The sequence below is a fragment of the Mirounga leonina genome, unplaced genomic scaffold, assembly GCF_011800145.1.
Source record: "Mirounga leonina isolate KUSES-001 unplaced genomic scaffold, KU_Mleo_1.0 Mir_114, whole genome shotgun sequence".
Taxonomy (NCBI): Eukaryota; Metazoa; Chordata; class Mammalia; order Carnivora; family Phocidae; genus Mirounga; species Mirounga leonina.
Genome location: NW_023270265.1, coordinates 35,134,574 through 35,158,425, shown reverse-complemented (window position 1 = coordinate 35,158,425; position 23,852 = coordinate 35,134,574). Strand labels below are relative to the sequence as shown.

The 23,852-nt window shown below is 35.5% G+C and overlaps 3 protein-coding genes across 13 annotated transcripts in view; 1 reads left to right on the top strand and 2 right to left on the bottom strand.

The window, feature by feature from the left end:
- SHOC2 (SHOC2 leucine rich repeat scaffold protein) overlaps positions 1-435 on the bottom strand; it is a 92,671-nt gene extending 92,236 nt beyond the window's left edge. Inside the window, exon 1 of the mRNA XM_035028867.1 lies at positions 349-435. The gene's annotated coding sequence lies outside the window, so the exon portion shown is untranslated. The remainder of the gene's footprint in view (positions 1-348) is intronic.
- BBIP1 (BBSome interacting protein 1) lies at positions 94-18,129 on the top strand. Of its 10 annotated transcripts, XR_004683485.1 has the most exons (6): positions 94-202; positions 1,151-1,247; positions 9,595-9,672; positions 10,388-10,557; positions 16,749-17,042; positions 17,529-18,129. XR_004683485.1 is itself a non-coding variant. In XM_035028947.1 (5 exons), the coding sequence occupies exons 3-4, from the start codon at positions 9,627-9,629 to the stop codon at positions 10,552-10,554; spliced, it is 213 nt and encodes a 70-aa protein (XP_034884838.1). In that variant the 5' UTR covers positions 94-202; positions 1,151-1,247; positions 9,595-9,626; the 3' UTR covers positions 10,555-10,557; positions 17,529-18,129. The 10 variants fall into 10 exon arrangements, 8 of the variants coding, with proteins under 8 accessions (XP_034884838.1, XP_034884831.1, XP_034884814.1 ...); XM_035028947.1 differs by lacking the exon at positions 16,749-17,042; XM_035028940.1 differs by lacking the exon at positions 17,529-18,129 and having other exon boundaries at positions 16,749-17,217.
- PDCD4 (programmed cell death 4) overlaps positions 10,878-23,852 on the bottom strand; it is a 27,939-nt gene continuing 14,964 nt past the window's right edge. For both annotated transcript variants that reach the window (XM_035028885.1, XM_035028893.1), the window contains exons 6-12: positions 21,756-21,977; positions 20,015-20,112; positions 18,996-19,110; positions 15,908-16,015; positions 15,541-15,651; positions 14,541-14,680; positions 10,878-12,570 (exon numbers count right to left, since the gene is read on the bottom strand). In XM_035028885.1, coding sequence (XP_034884776.1) covers positions 12,510-12,570; positions 14,541-14,680; positions 15,541-15,651; positions 15,908-16,015; positions 18,996-19,110; positions 20,015-20,112; positions 21,756-21,977 — 855 coding nt within the window. In that variant the 3' untranslated portion in view covers positions 10,878-12,509. The remainder of the gene's footprint in view (positions 12,571-14,540; positions 14,681-15,540; positions 15,652-15,907; positions 16,016-18,995; positions 19,111-20,014; positions 20,113-21,755; positions 21,978-23,852) is intronic.

Sequence of the window (23,852 nt, the reverse complement as noted above, 5' to 3'; positions counted from 1 at the left end):
GCAAGCGGAGCCACAGAGTAAGCCTCCAGCAGGGTAGAGTGACAAACTAGCAATCGGAAGTTACTGTTGAAGCTAAGGCAGCCATAACTGATAATGGCAGGGAATTTCCTGGCCTCCCGTCTCCAGTGTGACGTAGTTTTCCCTTCGCCCAAATCTCACCGTTGCCCTGGGCAACAGTCGAGCCGTCTGGGAAGATAAATCTGTAAGTAGGCCCGAAAAAGGACCAAAGGTGACCAGACATCCCAGGTTAGACAACTTAATTCATATTCAGAACTACCTGCCCAGGATGGGGGAGAGGAAGAAGCAGGTTTCCTGGCCCTTATTTTGCTGGGACGTCTGGTCACTTACCTAGGTGGACAAGAGGTTAGGGTTCCGAAAATCCCTGTCCTGCCCGGAAGTTGCATTTGGCACTTCTGAATGGGGTCATGGCGGAAGGGTGGGAATAGCCAGAGCCCCCGGCACCCCAGGGAATGCCCATTCCAGCTGGAGTCGCAAAGTGAGGTGAGGGTCCGTCCGTCCTGTCGCGTGAGGCAGCCCCCAGCTAGACGGCCCGCGGGAGACGGAGAGCCGAGGAGGTGAGCGGGGCTCGCAGCCGCTTCCGCTGGAAGAAGGTTTTCTTTCCGGGCTGGCCTGCCCGCCCTACCCCCGCCCTTCTGAGGTTCCCTGTGGGGCGAGGCCGCTCCATCGGCCCCTCGCGCCCAGCTGCAGCCGGCCGGGTCCGAAGGGGGCTTAGGCGCGCGCCGCAGGGCGGAGCTCCTCACTCCCGCAACATGGAGCTCCTGACCGCGCCCCTTAAGTTCCTATTAAGTGCTTTCACCCCGATCTCTGGAGGACGGAGAACTCTGGAGCTTGTGGAAATCGTTTTCCGTTACCACCTAGAAAGGAGGAAGGTGGTCCGCCACCGTCTCGGCAACACCTCTGAGTCTTATTTTCCCGCCTCCGGTCTTAACATTAGGAATGTTCTTCTTTTGTTTCTCCTCCTTTGGGGGCTTAAAAGCAATGACTGCATTTCTGGGTGAAGCTATACCGTCCTTATCCTCCACGCCTACATTTTATTAAACAACTTAATGTTTGTGAATATTCTTAAAAATACCGTAATACTTTTATATGGTTTTTTTTTTTCCAAGAGTTCTCATATTATCTCATGTAGTTTCTTCTGTAGGCTTGAGTCAAGAACTGTGAGTCATCTTGGTAATACTGGGTTGGATGCCTAACGTTGCCGGGAAAAAGACCAGGAGAACTTTCAGGTAAACTGAAATTGTATTTACCCAGCCAGTCAACAAAGGTGCAAACCTACCTTCTTTACTTAATTTCTTTGTTTCCATACTACTCATGCTTGAGCCAAAATGAACTATTCTTGTTTCTTCCAAGATTAATCACTGAAGCACTAACCTTTTGTGACTCTGTTTCCATGTCCTAGTTATCCTTGCAGATGTATTTCCAGATTCTCTGCAACAGGAAGTAATTTACTCTGTGCTTACCTAGCACTTTTTGTACTTCTTTTATGACAACCACTATTTTATATAACAGCTGCTTAAGTTCCTAGCTTTACTGCTATGTTTACATCTTAATAGAATGGTTTGTCTTCATCTCCCTATCATGTTATCCTGCACATATGATTTTGGTAAATACTTACTAAAAGATTGAATATATTTGGTGTTTCCCGGGTGCCTAAGACATTGCCAGCTTGATTCAGTTGATTAAATTCAGTGTAGTTCTTGTTACTCAACCTCTTATTAGATTGCCCCTCTCAAGTCTTTCCAACATGATTTCTTCCCTCAATTAAAAAAAAAAATCATACATATAAAATGTCGAAAGACTATAATAAACATTCATATACCCTTCACGTAGATCCAACAGTTAACATTTTGCCATATTTATTTCATCCTTTCTCATGCTTTTTTCATTGTCATTAAACTATTTGGAAATAGGTTAGACACTTGTTGTTAAGCAGACACCTCTAAAATTTCCAAAACGTATTCCCTAAGAATTATAAAGTTCTCCTGAAAAACAAAGTATCATTATGACAACTAAGGAAATTAATAATTCTGTGATGTTTAAAATCTACTCTGTATGTATATTCTCTCTTTTGACCCAAGAATATCTTTTATACCTTTTCCCCTGCTCCTCCAACAAAATTCAGGATCCAGTCAATGTTTATGTATTGTATTTGGGTGTTAAAACTCTTTAGCCTTAATCTAGAACAATTTCCCTATCGTTTTTTTTCCCCCTGTGACATTGTCATTTTAAAGAGTTCAGGCCAGAGGTGTTCTTGAATGTTCCCTTTTTTCTTATTTCTTATAAGTCAGAAGTTGATGTAGAGGCTTAATTAAATTCCATGTAAAGTATTTTGCAAGAATACTTCACAGTATTCATACTTCACCAGTAATGATTAAGCCTTCGCAAATATAACTATATCTACCATTGTCCTGAGTTGCTAGTTAAATCCATCCCACTTCTCTGCACACACACCCTTGGTATCCTACAAAGAAGAGTTAGCATTTAATCCTCCTGTCTGTGGAGAGCAAGTGCTAGTGTCCTGGACTGTCTCCCTGTAGTGAAGTGTGGCTGCTGCTTCACCAACACTTGGAGCTGATGTGATGCAATCTGCAGCAGTGTAGTGATGTCAGCACAGTTTCATGAGTGTCAAGTCCTGGCACCCTGAGGACTGTTGATGAAAGATGTGTGGGCCCTGCAATTCAAAGACAGATGAATCTTGATGTTATCAAAGCAGATACCAAGGCAACTGCTGGCCATCTGGTATTTTGTGTGAGTAGGATGTGTCATTTTCTATTAACTTAATAGTAGTGTCTGCTGGTGAAGTATACCAGAACCAGTGGCATCATCCAGATTCATCCAAGAACAGTCGCTGTTCTTAGGCCTAGGCACAGTTCAGAAGCTAGACACCGCACATTTTACTCACATGAGTCTAAATTAATTAGCCAAATTGAACATGTTGCAACATTTTTCTACTAGCAGATGCCAGATAGCAAAACAGAATAGAACTACTATAGTTTCCAACCACATGACATATGATGTTATTTGGCATCTCCAGATGAATATTATCAGTCCAGATTAAGCTCTGCTAGCATGTGGGCAGCCACGTGAGTGAGAATGAACATTACTACTTTATGTCTGCTGAAAAACACTTTCTTTTGGGACCCCCTCTTTCACCTTTTCATGTTAGTTTACATTCAGAAATCTAATATGTGTTTGAAAATTCATCTATCAAAAGTCTTGAATAAAACAAAATATTTCATATTTTTCCTACCATTCCTGCCACCCCCATCCACAACCTGTAATAGGCAGACTGAATTTACTTAAAAGGATCTAAATTCGTAAATAGTCACCAAAAAATATCCTCTACTGTCCTTTACATAAACAGATTGCTTCTGTGCCTCCCTCAGTTCTCAAAGATTGTATTTTTGTTTCTTAATACCTATTAATGATAAAATAGGGCATTTGGCATATAATATGTTATAGTGGTTCTGTATTCTACTGAAGTTGTGAAGTCAAGTGCCTGTAGCAATGGGGATGATAAGGGAAAGAGAACAATAGGCAGTAGAGGGGACTAGAGAACTCCCCGTGTTCATCTAAATGGGACATTACTTCCCAGCTGTAGCCGAATTTTGCCATGCAGGAATATGGGCCCAGTGTTGCTAGTTTTGTCAAGAGGACCTGAAATTTGGACTTTATATGAAGTCTTCTAATTTTAAAACATTGGTTCAAATATTTTTTAAACATTTAGCAAGCCAGCAAAACATTTAACTGGATAGGATCAAGGGCCACCAGTTTATGACCTGTGTTTCTTATGTGAAAACAGGATTGATACTAAGACTAGAATCTGAAAATACTTTAGAAATGTTTTTTGCCATATTTCAGGTGCATTTATTTTTCTAGGTTAGGCAACAGCCACTTGTCATCTCCATCAAAAATTCAGGATAGATTCTAATGTACAGTAAGCTTCCATTCCCTCAGTTATAATTTTAAAGGTTTTTACTCTTTACCACCAGCTTAAAAATTTGTCCACATTTTCTCAGCCTTGACTTATATTGTGAAATAGATTTGCTTTATCATATTTTTTTAAAAATATATTTAAGAAGGGTGCCTGGGTGGCACAGTTAGTTAAGCATCTGACTCTAGGTTCAGCTGGAGTTGTGAGATTGAGCCCCTACATCAGTCTCCACACTCATGGAGGAGTCTGCTTAAGATTCTTCTCCTGGGGCACCTGGGTGGCTCAGTGGGTTAAGCGTCTACCTTCGGTTCAGGTCATGATCCCGGGGCCCTGGGATCGAGCCCCGCATCGGGCTCCCTGCTCAGTGGGAAGCCTGCTTCTCCCTCTCTGCATTAGCCACTCAAAAATGTTAGCTTGAAATCTCAGTCATCCTTGATCATTTCTTTATCACCCAGAGGTTGTGGGGGATGAGGGGGAATAATGGAGGATATTTGAATCTCAACTTCTTATATCCTTGAGTACCTTTTGTATCTTCTCCTCTTGATGCTTGTTATCACTGCTTTTGCTCATACTCTCATCATCTTACCTAAATAATTATAGCTTCCTTACTGATCTCCTTGCCTCTAGTATCTCCTGTTTTTCCTTTTTGTCTAGAATGTGTTTCCAAAAACCTAATCACATGTCATATACCCACTCAGAGCCATCCAGTTAGCTCCCTTCTGTCTATAGGATATAAAGCCCAAACTCTGAGGCATGGCATTTGAGGCTGAGTATGAACTGGCCTCCACCTTATCAGTCCCACCACCATACATATATTGTATGTACCCTGTACTCTCTAGCCATTTGCCTAGATATTTTTCTTTTAATGACTCTGAGCATATTGTTCACTTTGTCTAGAACACTGTCCCCTTGCTACACAGCTACTTCTCTGCATAGTAAACCCCCATTCATCCTTGTGGGACTATCTATCACATTTAGTAGTTCTTCAAAGACTAGCCACTGTCACCTATCCTAAACCAACCAAGTTACTTGTGGTTTTGGTTTCTTAAGGCACAGTACACATGCTTTTATTAAAGTAGGTTGTATTCACTTATAATTATTTATTTACGTGTGTCTCTCCCTCCCCTACCCACCTCCCCCAAGTTCCCCAAAGAGAACCGGTTCTTATCCACTGTATCTCCTTCATTTAGTTGTGGCTGGCACTTAGAGACATTTGGTATGTTTGTTGAAAGAAAAAATGTGTTTGGAAAGCAACATATGATCCCAAATTCCTCTTATATTAATGTTTATTTTCCATTCTGAAAGAATTAATGCCCTTGTCCTGAAAAGAACATCCTTTCTACTCCAGTCTTTACTGTCCAGTATTTACTTTTAAAACTCTGTCCTTATTAACAGATATATAGCCACTAACTTCATTTTTCGTCTTCAGTAATTATTTTATCAATGTGTATATAAATTGTTTTGATTCATTTTTTACTAATAATTGTAATAACTCAATCCAGAATATTTTTGGTTTTCATTTAAATTCATAAACATTTTTGGGGTGCCTGGGTGGCTCAGTCAGTTGAGTGTCTGACTCCTGATCTCAGCTCAGGTCTTGATCTCAGGGTCATGAGTTCAGGCCCCATGTTGGCTCCACAGTGGGTGTGGAGCCCACTTTTAAAAAATAAATAAATAGTAAATAAATTTATAAACATTTTTGTAGAGAAATATGGTAGGAAAATCAACCATTAAAATATGTGTAAGCATGAAAATATATTACATTACAATAAAGTTAAGTGGAATGGTAATAGAGGTCTAAGGAGAAAAAGATATAAAATTTCTGACTTAAAGAGTTCTTCATTCTTTTTATTAATGGATGATAATAGCTGTCAAATTTCTATATTCATATTATATTGGATAGGTTTTTAAAAGACTGATGTAACAGTATTTTTAAATATGCTGGAAATTATAACTACTTGAACTTAAAGATAAATTCATATGTCAATTTAGAAATGTTTAAAGGGGTACTTAGTTTTTCTATCTAGTTTTTAAAAGTCTCTGTGGGTGTTATGTAAGCATAAAATCTGAGGACCACTGACATATATTCTCAGGGTTCAGAAGTACACTTTAGTGTTCTTGTGCAGTCCCACACATAATTAAATCAGGTATCAAACTAAATCACCCCAGAAATTTTTAACTTGTCCAAGTTGTAAGATTAATTTATGTTATCAATATGGGTATGATTGATTTAAAGTAGTAATCCTTCCTAAAGTGTCTCTCAGCTCCCACTCCTACAGCTTAGTAAATCTTTCATGACAAAGATTTGGTTTCCCTCCAAGTTCTTCTGCATTAATTTTAGGCATCCAGCTCAGTGGCTCTGACAGTTTTGCTTACTTCGTCATGACTTTGAAATGTACTATCTATCAAAACCATTATCTCTGAGACAGATTACAAACTAAAGAAACTATGGGGAAAGAGGAAGCAGATTATTTTCCAATTACCCGGACGAAGAGCCTTGAAAAATGATTGACATTGTATTCTCTAAGCATTAAAAGTCTGGGTTCTAGTAGTGTAAGAATTTTACTTCTGCAATTGAATATGTTTTCTCTTAAAATATACCTTGATAAATGTAACATTTTAAAATCTGACATAGTAGTCTATTGTATGGCTATTCCGTAATTTATTTAACCTTTGATATACTGCTGAACATTTTACTATTCAAAGCAATGCTTTAATGAGCATTCTTATTCTTAGTTCTTTGTATACTGGTGCATTGTTTTCTTTGAGGCTTATTACTAGGAGTAGAACATTTGCGTCAAAGAAAATGCATATTTTGCATTAGTAGATAATACAAAATTATTATTAATGGATACTACAAAATATCCCTCTAAAAAATTTGTACCAAAAAACCCTGCCCACCAACAGAAAATGCCCATTTCCCTATACCTTCTCTAACGCTGGATACTATCAGGCTTTTGACTTTTTTGCAAATTCAGAAAATATAACATGCACACCAAAATGACGTCACAGTGATTTTCACCTTTTTAATGAGTCCATGATTATTTTCCTCCTTAAACTACCCCCTCAGCACTCCTAAATTCCTTTAAACTATTTTATATTCTATAGACTTACTGCCTTACAAAATTCTATTATTTCTCTCCTCTTACTCTAGAGTGTTAAGCTTCAAAAGGTTTTGGGTTTTATCTGTTTTGTTCACTAATGAACAGTGCTTTGCACATGATAGACACATATTTTTAAGATTTTATTTTTAAGTAATCTACACCCAATGGACTCAAACTCATAACACTGAGATCAGGAGTTGCATGCTCTTCTGAGCCAGCCAGGCTCCCAGACACAAACATTTACTGAACTGAATGACAAGGCACTTGTAAGATATACGAATTTCAGTCATGGTTGGTATGTTTATTCTTTGACCCATATGTCCCTAATTTTTATGCATATATCTTACCTATCATAATAAGAAAGTACCCTTAGAAGCAACCACAACTCCTTAGGGCACATTACACCAGACAAAACACCCAGGTTTGGCTATTAGCAGGCCACCAGGTAAAGGAAAGAAATGCTCCTTACTTCTGTGGACTCCCTGGGCAGTTGATTATCAAGACAATGTAGCCTTGCCAATGAGGGCCATCCAACCACCACCTTGCTTATTTTAGCCCTTCCCTTCCTGTTTCTCTCCTGCCAATGCCCCGGGGGGGGGGGGGGGGGGGGGGGGGGGGGTAGCCTAGGAACAATAACCAACCCTAGTAAAGCAGACACTCCACCCAGGCAAGTGACTGCCGGCTCTGATCTTCCCCACACCAGACCCAACCCACTCCCTACCAGGCCTTTGGCCCCACACCCTTTACAGTAACAATGGCAGCTTAGTGAAACAGAGAACTAAGGTTTGGTAGAGCACCAAGTTTCATTGTTTTCCTGGAGCCAGATTTTGGCTGTGAAAGAAATACAGGAGAGAGAGCAAAGGATAGTGGCTGAGTTTTGAGTAGCTGCAGTTGCTATTCTATAAAACATTAAGTATTCATCCACTCTTGCTGATAAGAAATTTGGTGATACAAAAACTCTTAGCTACTAAATGTTATTTCCTTCACATTTATCAACATCTGTAGTATCTATCCTCCCTTTTGGCAGCGTATCATGTCAGACGTGCACCAAATAAGGGCCTACTAAATATTTTCATTGTGTTATTTTGATGGAGAGACTTTTTTATTATAGCTATATTCAGACTAATGAGGGATTTGCAATGCTATTAGCCTTCAACATAATCTGGAGGGGAAAAAAGGGAAATGATTACTAGGTACCACTGGCAGGCCTAAGTAACAAGAAAAGAATGTGGCAGAAGAAATTGTGTGTTGTAAGGAAGCTGCATATTGCACTTAGATTCAGTTAGAGTTGCTTCATTCCTGGTCCATTCCCTATTTCATCTTCACTCCCGAAAAGATCAGCGTAGGGGTAAATTTTAATGACAAAGTTCTGGAAAATGGATAGAGGTTCCTCAGGAACTTTAGATGTTCCAGAATAGGAATTTGAACAAGAAGCTTGGTGGATAGAGTAGGAAGATTTTATTACAAATGTCAAAGTGTGTAGAGTGGGAATAACTGAGACCAGAAGCACCTTCACTTGATTATAACTAATTTGCAGTGGGCGGTAAAGACAGGCGCCATGCCAGCATCACCACTTTATAATAATAAATCTTTCTTCTGTGGTGATGTTGTGAAAGGCACATGGTAAGGTTGCATCACTATGGTGAAATATCACAAAACCAGTGGGACTGTCTGGAGAAGCATCTGTTTGGAAAAGGATTGTGCTACAAATTACAGCCCAGAACACCTTGAATATACAGCACAGCAGTAATCTGGAATGTTAACACTGGAAACAAATGTCATTAGCCAGTTGGTATATATGCTGATATCTAAACAAAATACTCAAGATGAAGGTATTTGCTGGCACTTTAGCATATAGTATCCCTGTATTATATTAGAGGAAAGTAGCAAACTGAAAGCAAACCTCTCACTTCTGTTCTTCAAGAGCCAGTTTCACCTCTTTGTGTTGCTTCCTTACAAATGTCAGCTGTGTAGCCAGTAACTGATCCTTAGGATGCTTTTTGTCGTTACAGCAAAGGGATTAAAGTAGAAACCAGCTGTTAGCTATTGAGAAGTGGGAATGTTAGAAAATACTTACCTACTATCTCCCCTTTTTCCTAACTACCTGCCCTACCCCACACTTCCCAGATGGTAATTTTTTATACCTCATCCACCATTTAGGGAGATGCTATCACTGAACCAAATAGCCGCACATAAATGCTTTTGGTTTTCCTCAGCTGATATCTATTAGGTAACTATGTCTAAAAAAAATGAAGTCCTACCTAATTTTTCACAAGGGGAAAAAATTTAGAACATGGAGCCTTCCAAATTGACACCTCCACTGATTAAAGAATGTTGACAAGGTCTAGATGCTTACGTGAACTCTCTCAACTTTGTTTCAATGAAAAGACCCACAAGATAATGGGAAAATTATGCAAGGATAGGGTATTTTGTTTTCTATAGGAATTGTGATTTTACTTCTTAAACTACAATGGAAATAAGCAATATGCTTTGTTAATTCATTCTTGAATATTAATAACTGATTTCTCATTGAAGGAAAAAACTTAGCTGTATCCAACAATTCAGATATGGCAGAAGTGAAGTCAGTGTTCCGGGAAGTTCTTCCAAAACAAGGTATCTAAATCACAAATACTTAGGTCTCAGAATATTATAGGGACCAAAATACAAAGTAGTAGGCATGGCACATAGCAGGCTCAATAGCCAAACATCTGTAACTATTTTGTATCCTGTATGCCACATTTACTGTCCACTTTTACTATGTTTCTTTTAGGAGTAGATTATAAAGAACTCATCCTTTTTTCCCCCAGTAAAAAGCTGACAAATGAAGCACTGTTTCTTAAACCTAGAAATCCTGTTATACTCAAATTTGCAGATTAAAATATGAAATTTTCAGTGAAAAAATAGTACTGTAATTCACTAATGTTAAATAAGGTCTGAAAGTGGGGAGAAAGAAACCTAAGTCAAGCAATTGTTAAAGGCTGATGGTTTAAAGTTAAACATTCATGTTAATGAATATTCATTACTATTAATATCATACTTTCACTATGGAAGTATTCATATGCACTATGTATTCTCCGAAATCTTTTTGCAGACTAGACATCTGATACAAAATGTTGTGTGTCTCATAGGTAGCTTAGAATCTTAGGTAGGAAGTTCAAAATGTCATCCTTATGAACTCCCTAGAATTAAATGTTGATATATTTGAAATAACTGAAAACAAGAGTTTTCATTAACAATGGATTGATTCTTTTAGACCTTCATTCTAGCTGCAAATCCAGACCACCATACAACTGGGCCATCTCACTAAATTCCTTCTTTTTAAACTTAGGGCAGTTGTCAGTGGAAGATATAACCACAATGGTGCTGTGTAAACCCAAACTTTTGCCCTTAAAATCTCTGACTCTGGAAAAACTGGAGAAAATGCAGCAAGCAGCCCAGGATACGATTCGCCAACAAGAAATGGCAGAAAAGGAACAACAGCAAATAACTCACTGAATGGTAACTTTGCACTTCTACAGAATACCCTGCATTACTATTAACAATAGCTAGACAATAACTTGCGTCTGTATACTGAAGATGGTGTGTGTTAATAAAACTGATAGTGCTTATAAAATAAAAATACCCAAGACTAATGAAACCTGTGAATTTAGACACTCTGGTTTATATTGAACATGAGCAATTAAAAAACTGAACCCAAATTTATTGGGTTTTTTTTACCCAAGTTTTTAGAACTGTAAATTACTGTTTCACCATTCCTATTACTGTTAAGACTCACAGATAACATTCTTAGGCACAAGTGACTAAATGCAACTTTTATATTCAGATAATCTTTACATGTTTATTAAAAACAACTTGAAGATACATTCTAATCTCGTACAAAGCGTTTTGGGGCTTTTACATTATCTAATTTTAAAACTTGTTTATGAATTTTGTGTTTCATATTTAAGGCTATTTTGCCTGACCAACTGGTCCTACCAGTAATGACAAGACTGTATTTCTTAAACAAATATGATCTTTAAGAAACCTTCACTTACCAAGTAGTCCCCTGAGCTTTTAATGATATTGACTTTAAGGACTAAAGAATTACCGGGCTATCTTTATCATCCAGGTATCAAACACAATTAAAACCCTAAAAATAGAAAAAAATACGGACTTGAAAGAGCCCATGAGATAAATATGAACATTAAATTTGGGGTTTTAGTTCTAAGAGACTGCCTAAACCTGTAATGGGCATATTCCTAAGAATATGTTTGTTAATCTGAATATAATTCTTGGCTGGTTGCTACAATCAATAATAGATGATTTAAATTAGCATAGACTTGGAGGCCTGGCTGAGTAATTAGGCTCTGCAAAAGAGGTTAGAAATGTGATCATTCTTTAGAGAACTATTATTAAACTGATAAGAACAGAACTATTTATTGGTAGCTACTATCTGCTCAGACACTGGATAAATGTAAAAACTTTGAGTCTCTGAAGAATAATTTTTTGTAACATAAACATTAATTGGTAACAGAACTTAAGAATGATGAAACGTATTATATTTTAAAAATATCACTGAGCTTTAGAGAAGATCAAAAAACAAGTATGTATGCATTTCCCACAGATAATATTAAAAGAATTTACTACTGTACTTTTAAAAGTTTGCAAAGAACAAAATTTAAATTCACTGGGTTCAAATATGCTCCTTTACAGGATTTAAAATTTGCTGTGTAAAATAAAAGTTTTTAAAAAGACCTAAAATATATGTACTCCCAATAAAGAATCAACACTGCTTCACATGTTTTATTTTGTCATACATTCTTTTAAGAACCGGGTTCATTTTTCCAGTTTTGTAGAAAAATAGATGTTCCAGCCACCATTTATTTAACTGTCTAGTCTTTAAGACCAATCAATATGTTCCCTGGAAAAATGAATAAGTCTTATGACTAACTCATTTTCTTAAAATTCTTTAAGACAGAGAAATAACTTTTTTTTTTTTACTCCCAAAGCACAGTATTCCAACAGCAGCAGCCAACATGGGGTTTTAGCAGCTTAACTTTACCCCCTAAATAAAGCTTTGTATAAACCAGTGATTTTACTACAAAAACACTGTCCTTGAAAGAAAGGAGTGGCAGTCAGACATCAATGCAAAACTTGGAATGATTAGGTCATAAACATGGCACTTACAAAAGGTAGCTTATGAGAATATTCCACTTAAGAAGTGGTTACTCTTCTGTCCCTCCTTAACACCCTCAAATGAAAAAAAAGAAAAAGATAAAAAGAAAACACTTCCTTTAAAAATTCCCCTTAAATTGTAGATTTATAAAATTTCAGAAACGCCTTGTACCCAAAACAAGTGCTTCAAAAAAACCCAAAAAAACAAAAAACCTGTGCTAACAACTCTTACAATTCAGATATATTTATACTTTTTTTTTTTTTAATAACATCTAAGACTGTAAGAGTTCTTATATTCAGTAGCTCTCTGGTTTAAGACGACCTCCATCTCCTTCACTTACAAAACGTTTTCTGCCCCTGTAATGAAAAGAACACAAGCATGAAAATGGATACCAATTCTGACTATAGATCAAAACCAAAAAAACCTTTGGGTTCTTTTGGTTAGTTTCATTGTTTGAAAAAAAAAAAAAGTGAGCATACCTCTAATTCTTTTGAGAAAGACTCTTTCCCAAAGGCTACATATCCTAGGATATTAACAAATCAAATGAACGCTAATCTAGGCAGTTTTTAGTTAAATAAAAGCTTAATTATTAAAATAAGTTATTGACCAAATAGAGTCATGTTAAAAAGTTAAAATATAAAGCAAACATGCTATTTAGAATTTTAATATTTACTCCTACTATGTTATTAGTATTATTTGAAAACTAAACAGTGAGCCAAAGAAACACCAACATGACTTGGAATTATGCAAACTAGAGCTACAGAACCTATGAAAATATCCATGTTTAAAAATTTTTTTTAGTTTTTTTCTCAAATGTAGAAAAGCCATAACCTGTACATGCAGAAACAAATCAGAATCCAATTAATTGCAGTCTGTGCCCCATTTTGGAATTCCTACTATTTCAAACTCAAGAGACCTTGCTTCATAATGTAACCACACTTATGCTGTATATGTAGCTATACACAGTAGCCAACAACCCAGGAGAAATAGTTGACCAGGAGCCTAAAGCAGTAAGTGGAAAACAGAGTTTGCTCAGGATTAGCCCTCATTCTCTGACCATAAACCAACATGCACAAGCATTCAAGACCACATACAAATGTGCACTTCACCCAAATAAGCTAATGGGTAGAGGATAAAAAGTCACAGTTCTACGGCAAACAAAGAACATTTAGGTATCTCCTCAACTGATCCTTAGAGTAAAGCCACAATAGAAATGACCAGTTAGACTTCTGAACAGAAGCTGAAAAGTTTAAAAAGCTAGTGCCAAGGTGTTGACCCCTTTTCATACTAAGTCTAAGTGGAAATCAGCTACATTTTCCTACACATAAAGGCTTCAGACTATAATATTAGAGACTGAGATGGGGAACAAAGCAGTAAGTATCAAGAACCTTATCAAAGCTGACAGTATTTACTGATGTATACCACTTGGCACATAAATGATACCATCACCAAGCAGAGATCTATATATGTATTTTTAGAGATCTGTATGTTAAAACATTTTTATCAAAGCTTTCTAGAGGAAACTTTCTAGAGGAAAAGACACTATTAGGAACTATTTTTTCTAAGACTTAATTCTCATAATCAACTTCAATAAAAACAAAGCTTTGCAATTTTTTCAGATAAAAATTACAAAAACTTAAAATGCACATAAAGCAGACATACACATACTAAAGTTTAGCTATTACTAACATTTATATCTGTTTATAAACTTCATTATAAGCTTTATTTTAACCACAAAAAAACCTCAGCAACTCCTAAAGAGTTAGATTCTAGTAGCACAAATATATCATCTCCAAGGAATCACACACATCCACTTTCCAATGAGATAAGATCCAATTAGCCTTAATTCTCCATTCCATGAAGGAGAAAAAGGAAGTTACATGGAGTACAGGAATGAGCCTAGATCTTTGAAGCCAGGTAAGGTCTGGATTCATCCTTGGCCTCTACCATGTGTGACCTTAGGAAAAGTATACTACACTTCCTTAAACCTCAATTTTCTCCTCTTATTGGTGATAATATCTATTCTGAAATAATATTTCAAGTACTTAGAACAGAGCCTGGTACACAGAACTACTACACAAAGCTAGTTTCCTTCCAGTGAACAAGGGCTTCATGAAGTAGCCCTGTATAGATTTACAAGGGGGCAAAATAAGCTTTGCCCTTGTTTTTCCATAAACTCAAAATAGATGATTTTCACTCTTGAGTGGCTTTAGGGGAGATGTTATTTTTCTGACAGAATTCCAGAATTTTTCTGGAATGACAGAAAATTAGCTTAGCCTTCCCAAGCACTCAGCCAGTATCTTATGTGAAAAAAGTAATAAAGTACCTTGAAGGACAAAGATCTCTGAGTTGTTTGGAAATTATTCCAGCCTGAAAACATTCTTCTACAAATCGCTCAAGCACAGAGTATGAATGTGGGACATCCAGATTAATGTCTGGAATTTCATTGTAAATTCTCTCATAACCCTAAAACAATAAAATTATATACAGAATGTTAGCCCATATGAAATACATAATGCCATACAACCCATCATTGTCATCAAGCTACATGTAAGGCCTTAACTGTTCATAAAATTAGAATGAAGTCAGATCTGATCCTTGAAAAGTATAGACAGCAGGTATATTTGTCATAGAATGTCTTCTTTAAAACTTCTCTCAAAAGAGTTTAGGTAGACATCCATCAGACACCGGACATACTTCTTCACCATCTACTTCTCTATATACATTTACTAGACTTCCAAAAAGTATAAGGCAAGTAAGAACCTCACCAGTATTTTAAATCGGAATAAATTAAATACTTTAAAGTATATATGTTAAAAGATCACATTCATGTTTGTTTCTAGATATAAAATAGAAACTATCATATCTTTAAAAGCAGAACTCTTGAGGAAGAACAATCACATCTTAAAAAAACCCACTAAAGTGTTACTTTTTTTTAAGATTTTTATTTATTTATTTATTTGACACACAGAGACACAGCGAGAGAGGGGACACAAGCAGGGGGAGTGGGAGAGGGAGAAGCAGGCTCCCCGCTGAGCAGGGAGCCCGACGCGGGGCTTGATCCCAGGACCTCGGGACCATGACCTGAGCCAAAGGCAGACGCCCAACGACTGAGCCACCCAGGCGCCCCTAAAGTGTTACTTTTAAGAAACGGCTACAAGAGGTCAAACATAATCACAACCATTAAAAAAACAAACAACTAACTATAGGCAGAGTACTATTAAATATACCTAAAAGAACATTTCACTGATAATTCATAATCTTTATTCAATCATCATACATTTAAGGTATAAGCCTAAAATTGTTCAAAATAATGTTATACTTACTCTTTTCATTTGGTCTAGAGTAATGGTAGAAAATTTCCAAAGAGATTTTAATAAATCCAAAATCATCTTAAATGTACTTTCTCCAGTTGACTCTAAAACCATTACAATGGCCTAAAAATTGAATGAATGAATGAACAAATGTTTGGTCATTAATTCATATAAAGAAACTGCTCCTAAATGTATCAGATTCCTTTTGTCTGATATGTAATTATAATCATTATAAAAATTTAAAAACAACATACTCCCTTAACATTAAAATTAAAAAAAAAAAAGATGTATGCTATTAAAGAAGCATTAAGTCATTGTGGTACAAAAAGGAACACTTAATAATTCTCTTTGGAAAGTCAAAGTAATTAAGTAATCTTACTTCATATACAAGCTCATGGTGAAAATGAGGTACTTCCAGTTCCTTAAGGCAATGTTCAGCTTCAGATATGTCTCCAGAGAGTAAATACTCTTTCAGCAGCATATCAATCTATTAAATTTAAAAATTGAGATATGTTAGAATTCCTAGTTTTTATTTTTTATTTCTTAAAGATTTTATTTTTCATTTTGAGAGAGAGAGAGAGTGCACACGTGCACACAGAGGAAGAGGGAGAAAGATTCTGAGGCAGACTCCACACCAACCAAGCACAGAGCCCGAGGTGGGGCTCTATCCCACAACTGCCAGACCAGGACCTAAGCCAAAACCAAGAGTCTGACGCTCAACTGACTGAGCAACCAAGGCACCCCTAGAATTCCTAGTTTAAAAGAAAAAAAAAAAAAAAAAAACTGCTTTTTGCCCATAGGATTTACTTACTCCCAAAGCAGGTCACAAACAGCTGTGTAAGAACATACAGACTTGACACAACACTATCACAACAGATTTTTTTTCATAATTAAAAAGTAAACCCCCGATTTTTAAGTGGTTCATAATTATAAAGAAAACGCAGTGCTTCAGTGTGTCTTAATAATCACTGAGATCTAGGAGTAGACTTAAGATGTACATGGCCTGAGTTGTGACCATAATGCTTCAATGCTCGCTATAAAACAAGGAATTTTAAAGACCACTAGAGGGCACTGACTGAAAGTCTCAAGATATATTTTTAATAAAGTGTCACAAACTTTCACTTCCATCAGGATGACCTTAATAATAGTGCACTGGCAGCCAAAAAAATGAGTGATGATAACAGAGCAAAATATCCATATACTTTCTCTTTTCTCTACAGCTAAGGATTTGAAACCAATTATCTAAGATGTTCATCAGTAGTTCAGCTTCTAGTTGTAGCTAAAGAGGCAAGACTTGACTTTCTTGTTCAAATACAATAACCTCTATGGCTCCAGAGAAAAGGAGGAAAAAGTTTTCCAGCATAAGAACTTCAACAAGAATGTTCTTCCTAATACACTGCCTGTTAAAATCACCTTTGCACCTAGTACACACTCAACGAATGTTGGCTGAATGAAGTAAATAATCTCATTTACGTATCTTTGACTTCAACTTCTGCAATGTATTTTCATGAAAGGTAAAGTAAAATTTATCAGTAGAATACATCCTAATGAGTAATTCCTACTATCCTGCTTTAGGAAAGTAAATATTTAAAGCATGGCACTTGAATAACATGTTTTTACTTTATACTTGTAAATTAATACATTTTATTATTTAAATTATATCATTTAGAGTTTTGTAACTTTGTTATGCAACTTTAAGTATTTAAATGGTTCCCATTAGGTTCTGTGGACTTTTTTGAGAATGATAAATTATAAATACATGTATACATTTCTAAAAGTCTCTTTGTCCAACTCATCCCTCCATGTAAAAAGACATGAATATCCAAATAATGTGAACCTTAAACTCATATTGGTAGTTTTATTCCAATTTTTATCTTGACTATTTTCTGATTGAGATAATTCACATAAAATAGTTTGACAGTTTCTCAAAATACTAATTTTAGGGGAGTATTACCATCTTTTTTTTAAGTTTTGTTTTTTTGTTTTTTGGTTTTTTTTAGTAATCTCTACACCGAACATGAGGCTCAAACTCACAACCCTGAGATCAAGAGTCACAAGCTCCTCCAACTGAGAAAGCCAAGGGCCCTGAGTATTACCACCTTAACAATATTACGTCTTCCAATCCATAAATGTAGGATATCTGGGTATCTTTCTACTTATTTAGGTCTTAATTTATTTCAACAATGTTTTGCAGTTGTTGGTATATAAGAATTACACTTGTTTTGTTAAATTTATTCCTAAATATTTTAGTATTTTCTATTCTACTGTAAAAGAAATGGTTTCCTAATTTCACTTCAAAACATTCATTGCTAGTGTACAGAACTAGAACTGAATATTGTATATTGATCTTATATCCTACAACCCTGCTGAATTCATTTATTAGTTGACAGTTTGGTTTTTGTTTTTTTGTAGAGTCATTCAGATTTTCTATATGCAGATCATGTCATCTGGGAATAAAGATAAGTTTTACTTCTTCCTTTCCCATCTAGATGCCTTTTATGTCAAAATCTTGCCAAAATGCCCTGGTATCTTGACTGTGTTTATACCCAATCTTCCCAACAACTTGAAAAATTTTTTAAAACCAGATGTTGCAATCATGACATTACAAACACCAACTTATCTACTTTAAGATATATAAAAGCAAATTGTGCTCGCTTCGGCAGCACATATACTAAGATATATAAAAGCAAACTGGTCAAAATCTATACTTTCAGCTCCTTAACCCCCAAACTAAGTACACATATCACTAAAAGATTAAATATCGAAACTATAGTCACATGAAAAGAATATACTCAAAAATCAGAAGCACATGAGCTATATAAATCTTCTAATTTTCTTAACAATCCGCAAATAAGATTAAATACCTTTTCTGGTTTCCTGTTACACAACATTACTTTATTGCCAGAAAAAAAGATCCACAGAGAATAAATCTGGCATTTTAATGCAAAAATCAATCATTTTTACTTTTAAAGCATGCATACAGGTAGCGAACTTCCTTACAAAAATCTACCACCCTGATCTACTCTAGTGTTCATAATTCTTAACTTATGATCTCAGAGTATCCAGTTTCAAATTACTCACTTAAAAATGTAGTTATTTACTGAGTAACTATAAAATAGAAAGTCTTACTTTGACAGTATTTGAAAAATTTTAAACACCAATATAAGAAAAGACTTCAGGCATTCCTTTGAGGTTCAAATACAGCCTTCTTATGAAAGCCCTTTTAACTTAACTCAGTCTTATTTTTAAGTCAGAGAAACCATAAAAATTTAGTAACAATTATATAATTCTTGTGTAATTTATAGCACTAGGGTATAAAGCCAAATATACAAAGGTTATCCAATTTTCCATGTGTAGCTTTAAGACTGAACTTAATTTTTGTCTGCAGAAATACCAGCTAGAGGGCATAGTTTACTTCCCTAGAGAAATACATGTAAATTAAGTTAAAGACAATACCCAGTAGTTACCTCTTTAACAAGGTGATTAACAGACTGCTGCCCACCTCCAGAACCCCACACACTGTCTTTGCGCTTTCCACCTTTAGACATACTCAGGAGCACAGTAGCCTTGTCCAGAGCAGCTCTACCAAAAAAAATAAATAAATAACAATAATAAATAATTTTGGCAACTTGGACATGCTTGAGGCTGACCTAAAAGCTTTCATGTAACCTAAAAGCAACCTAAAATTCAAAAGTCTTTTAAAAAACAAATACTTTTTAAAATAAAAAGTTGGGAACAAAAAAACAGTTGCTTTTCATGTTAATATTCTCATACTCTCTTCTTTTCTCAATCAACAAAAATCTAAAACCTTATTACAAAATAATACATCTATCCTGAGGAGAAACATTTTGCATAAAACTAAACTTTTACATAGATATATGCCTTCCCACCAGGGCAACCATTCCACTCTGATCTGAGTAGTCCTAGAAAATTAAGTTAACATCTACACCTGAGAAAACCTAACACATGGCTAAGACCAAATCTAAGTTTCCAGAAAGTTATAAAAATCATACAGGATGACTCCCAAATACTACATTTAGCCTAAAATTATACCAAAGAACAAGAGTGAAAAACATTTTTCCTAATATTACTGTAGCAGATAAATATAAAATAAAATAGAAAATGGGGTTCCTTTGTTAATACTGTCCATCTTACTAGAATATGAAATAATTACAGAATTGTAAAAACCTGAAGAGACCTTAAATATTCTCAGTCCAATCCTTCCATTTTATAAATAAGGAAACTGAGGCCCAGAGAAGAGTGGTTTGACATAAAGGTAGCTAGGTTTAGCTAATCCCAAACTTCTACATTATAGTACTGTCCTCTTCCTGTTACATCATGTCAACAATCTCTCAATTTTGTTTTAGCAGTGGAGAATGCACACAAATGACAAACACAATGTCTGATTAATCCAAATGTCATTTCAATAAAATCCTGTAGAATTTTCCCCTTTTGAAATTCTAAGTAGAAAAATTAATTTACTTACCTAGCCTGTACACAATCTACAGTTCCTTTGTAACTATCAATATAGGTATTACATAAAATTCCATCTCCAACAGCTCTAGCAATAAACTGGCCCACCAACTACAATAAGGAAAAAAAAAAAAAGCTATATAAAAAAATCTAAAACCTTTATAGGACACAATTTCTAAATGCATAAATGATGAAGACTGGCTGAACTACATAGTCAATATCTAAGATATACTGGAATATTCAAAGACATCTATTTAGCACCTGCTAGTTATGCTCAGCATACTCTCCCACAACTCACCCCTCAAGATAAGCACCATGGTGGGGGGGGGCACATTGCTCAATTCTAATCCCCCAACACCTCTGCACACTGCGTGAAACATAGTGTATCATCAAAATTACTTGTTAAGCCAATGGCCTAAATTCAAGAGAACAAACAAAAAAATGGGACTAGGTTTTCTCAGATTCTCTGATTAAAAGAATTTATTGTATGGAGAAAACTTGGTGTAGAAATTTGTCTGAAAGTATATTCATAGCATTACTTTTTTGTGTTGTTGTTAATGTAGGCTCCATACCCAATGTGGGGCTTGAACTCATGACCCTGAGACCAAGAGTCACATGTGCTCCACAGATTGAACCAGCCAGGCACTCCTTTTCATAGCATTATTTCTTATAAAAATTGGAAACGACTTTAGTGTCTAACAATAAAGGTGTGGTTAAATGATACATAAGATGGTACATTATGTGGCCATTAGGAAATACGTTTACCACATTTTATGGTGTAAGAAGAATCAAGTTTATAAAATAGCATATACAGTATAATTCCACTTTCTTTAAAACAAAAAATGCAAGGATATATAAAAACCATACATTGATATATACCCACAGAAAGTAAAATAGATTTAACACCAAAATGTTAACAGTGGTTATTTTTGCTGGCCCTGCTTTGCTTCCTTTTGACCTTTATTTTTCAAAAATTCCATTATATGTATTTATGTAATTATTTTTTTAATATATGAGTACTGCTATAAAAAGAAAAAAAAAAGTCCACATCTGAATCATTGCTCAATACCTTACATAGACTACTGTCTGTCATAGAAAAGTGTAACAGAAACAGCATTTAGGAATTAACCTACCTATCCCTATTCCTAAATTGATGTTTAAGTAAAATGCTCCTACCTTGATTTAAAACTTTGGTTAAGTAAATAGCAACAATTTCACACATTTTCAATTTCAAACCAGAAAGTCACATTATAGTATCAGCATGTATTAAATAAGACTTTGAGGACAGAATCTAAATAGAAACAAATTCATGATTTTCTAATTATTTCCCCACAAAGCTACAAAAGGGTACAGACTTATTTATGATTATTTTTATAATAAATATCAGTCAAGCCAATTCAATCTTCAATTATAACAATCTACATATTTTTGAAATCCTAGCTCATACAACGGCTTAACCACATGTAACAGAAAATATAGACAGCAAAAAAAAAAAAAAAGACCTACAAACTATACAGAGCATGGGTGGAAAAGCAGGACATAAAATTATAGTATGATGAAAACCATATTAGAAAAAGAAAAGAAGAACAGCTAGACAAAAATACACTAAAATGTCAGAGGGCTATTTTTGTGTGGTAAAAAATATGGGTCATTTTGTCCTCTTTATCTACTAAAATTTCCTAGGGGCATGTATTATTTCTATAATTTGAAGTATAATGGGGGAGAGAATGAATAAAAAGAAGAGTCATACAAACCTGTGGTGCTCTAGGAGTATCCAGTGCCAATTCAGGTAGATCTTTCAATAATTTGTCAAATGATTTTTCTACATCATTTGTGCTCATTACTGTCCCACAAAGGTCAGAAAGAAGCTTAGATGTCATTTCTCTATGACTAGCCTTTCCCTCCAATGCCAAGGACACTGCCAACACTGGTACTCCACTTTTCATTTCACCAAGATTTAAATCTCTTAGCATTTCCTATTAAAAAAAAAAAAACCTAACTAAAAAGTATATGTCACTGTTTTTAATTCAATATAACTTTATTTTTGAAAATTCAAGATTTTATCCATATATCCTTACCTTTTCCCCTTTGGAAATAATCAGAAAAGCAGTCAATTTTGTAGGATAAGATAAATACATCTTTCTGTGCATCTAAATTAGATACTGATCCACTTTGTTAAGCTTTTACTATCTGAACATCACTAAACTCAAGAATGTGAATTACACCTAAAACAGGATTAAACTATATGTTGCTAGTAAGTTTGGTGTTAGGAATTAATTAACCCTGTGTCTTATAATTTTAAAAAATTTTTTTTATGTAAGTAATCTCTATACCCGACATGGGGCTCAAACTCACAATCCCAAGATCAATAGTCACATACCCTTCCGACTGACCCAGTCAGGCGCTCCTCATTTCTAGGAATATTCTTCTATGAATATTTGTGGTTAGACTCATTTTACATTATCGTAAGCTGTTTATATAATCTACTTTTCCTCAAAGTTTTCTCTTCGCACTAAAGCTTACTTTATACTGTTCATATAAAGTTTAAAAGGAGATCTTAAACTATTGTTTTTAAGTGGAATTATTTCTTTAAACGCTGGGATTAAGTTAAAATTCCTATTAAAAATATAATAGCAGCTGGGGCGCCTGGGTGGCTCAGTCGTTAAGCGTCTGCCTTCGGCTCGGGTCATGATCCCAGGGTGCTGGGATCAAGCCCCGCATCGGGCTCCCTACTCCGCGGGAAGCCTGCTTCTCCCTCTCCCACTCCCCCTGCTTGTGTTCCCTCTCTCGCTGTGTCTCTCTCTGTCAAATAAATAAAATCTTAAAAAAATAATAATAATAGCAGCTGCTAATACTAACTACGGTATATAATGTATCAAGCATTGTAACAGCCACTTTAGTTTCTATTATCTTATTTAAGACTCAAAACAACCCTTTTCAGGGAGGTATTGTCATCATACCCAAACCAATGAAAAATTAAGTATTTGCTGAAGACATATAACTGGAGTGGCCAAGTTGGAAGTGGAATACAGGCAGTATGACCCTACAAGCTACTTAGAGTGTCTTCCTTTTTACTTATAGTTCTCAGAGTATTTAAACCATGTTATACTACTAAAACGGTGCCAAAACTATTGTCACAGCCACCTAACTGGTGTCCTGGACTGGGCTTGAACAACTAACTCACTGCTTTTAAACAGGATACTTCTCCTTTCTGGGAAACTCTTCAACCATCTTACCCTGGCAAACTTCTAATCATTCTTACATAGCTCAGAATCATCTTTTCTATTACTCTCCATTTTATGCTTCCATAACACTCTGCTTATAGTACTACTCAGTTAATAAATACATAGTATACCTCTAGTCCCATGCTAGGTAGATAGGATTTCAATAGTCTACCCTTACAGGACTTAAACTCTTCCTCTAAAATAGAAGGCTTCACATTATATATATATCACTTCCCTCACTTGACTGAGCTTCATAAGGGCAGGAATCACCTATTACAAATTCCTTCACATGGTATGCACTGAAAAAATATTTGTTTTATATTTAAATCCTACAAATCTAAGGATATCAGACCTCACGGTATCAGACAAACCAAGAAGCCCAGTCTGAAGCATAAAAGTGTAAATTATAAAAGCCTTTCAAAGAGTTGCAATTAAAAAAAAATAAAATAAAAAATAAAAAGAGTTGCAATTTTAGTACTTTAAGTCCATAATTCTAGTTAGGTAGTTTTATTTTACCTTTTTAGATTTACTTTATGAACAATTCATAACACAGGAAATGTTCCCATGCAAATTATGTTTCAAAAACACATTTGCTCTCTTAGTTTCTGTATACATTCTTATTCAAAT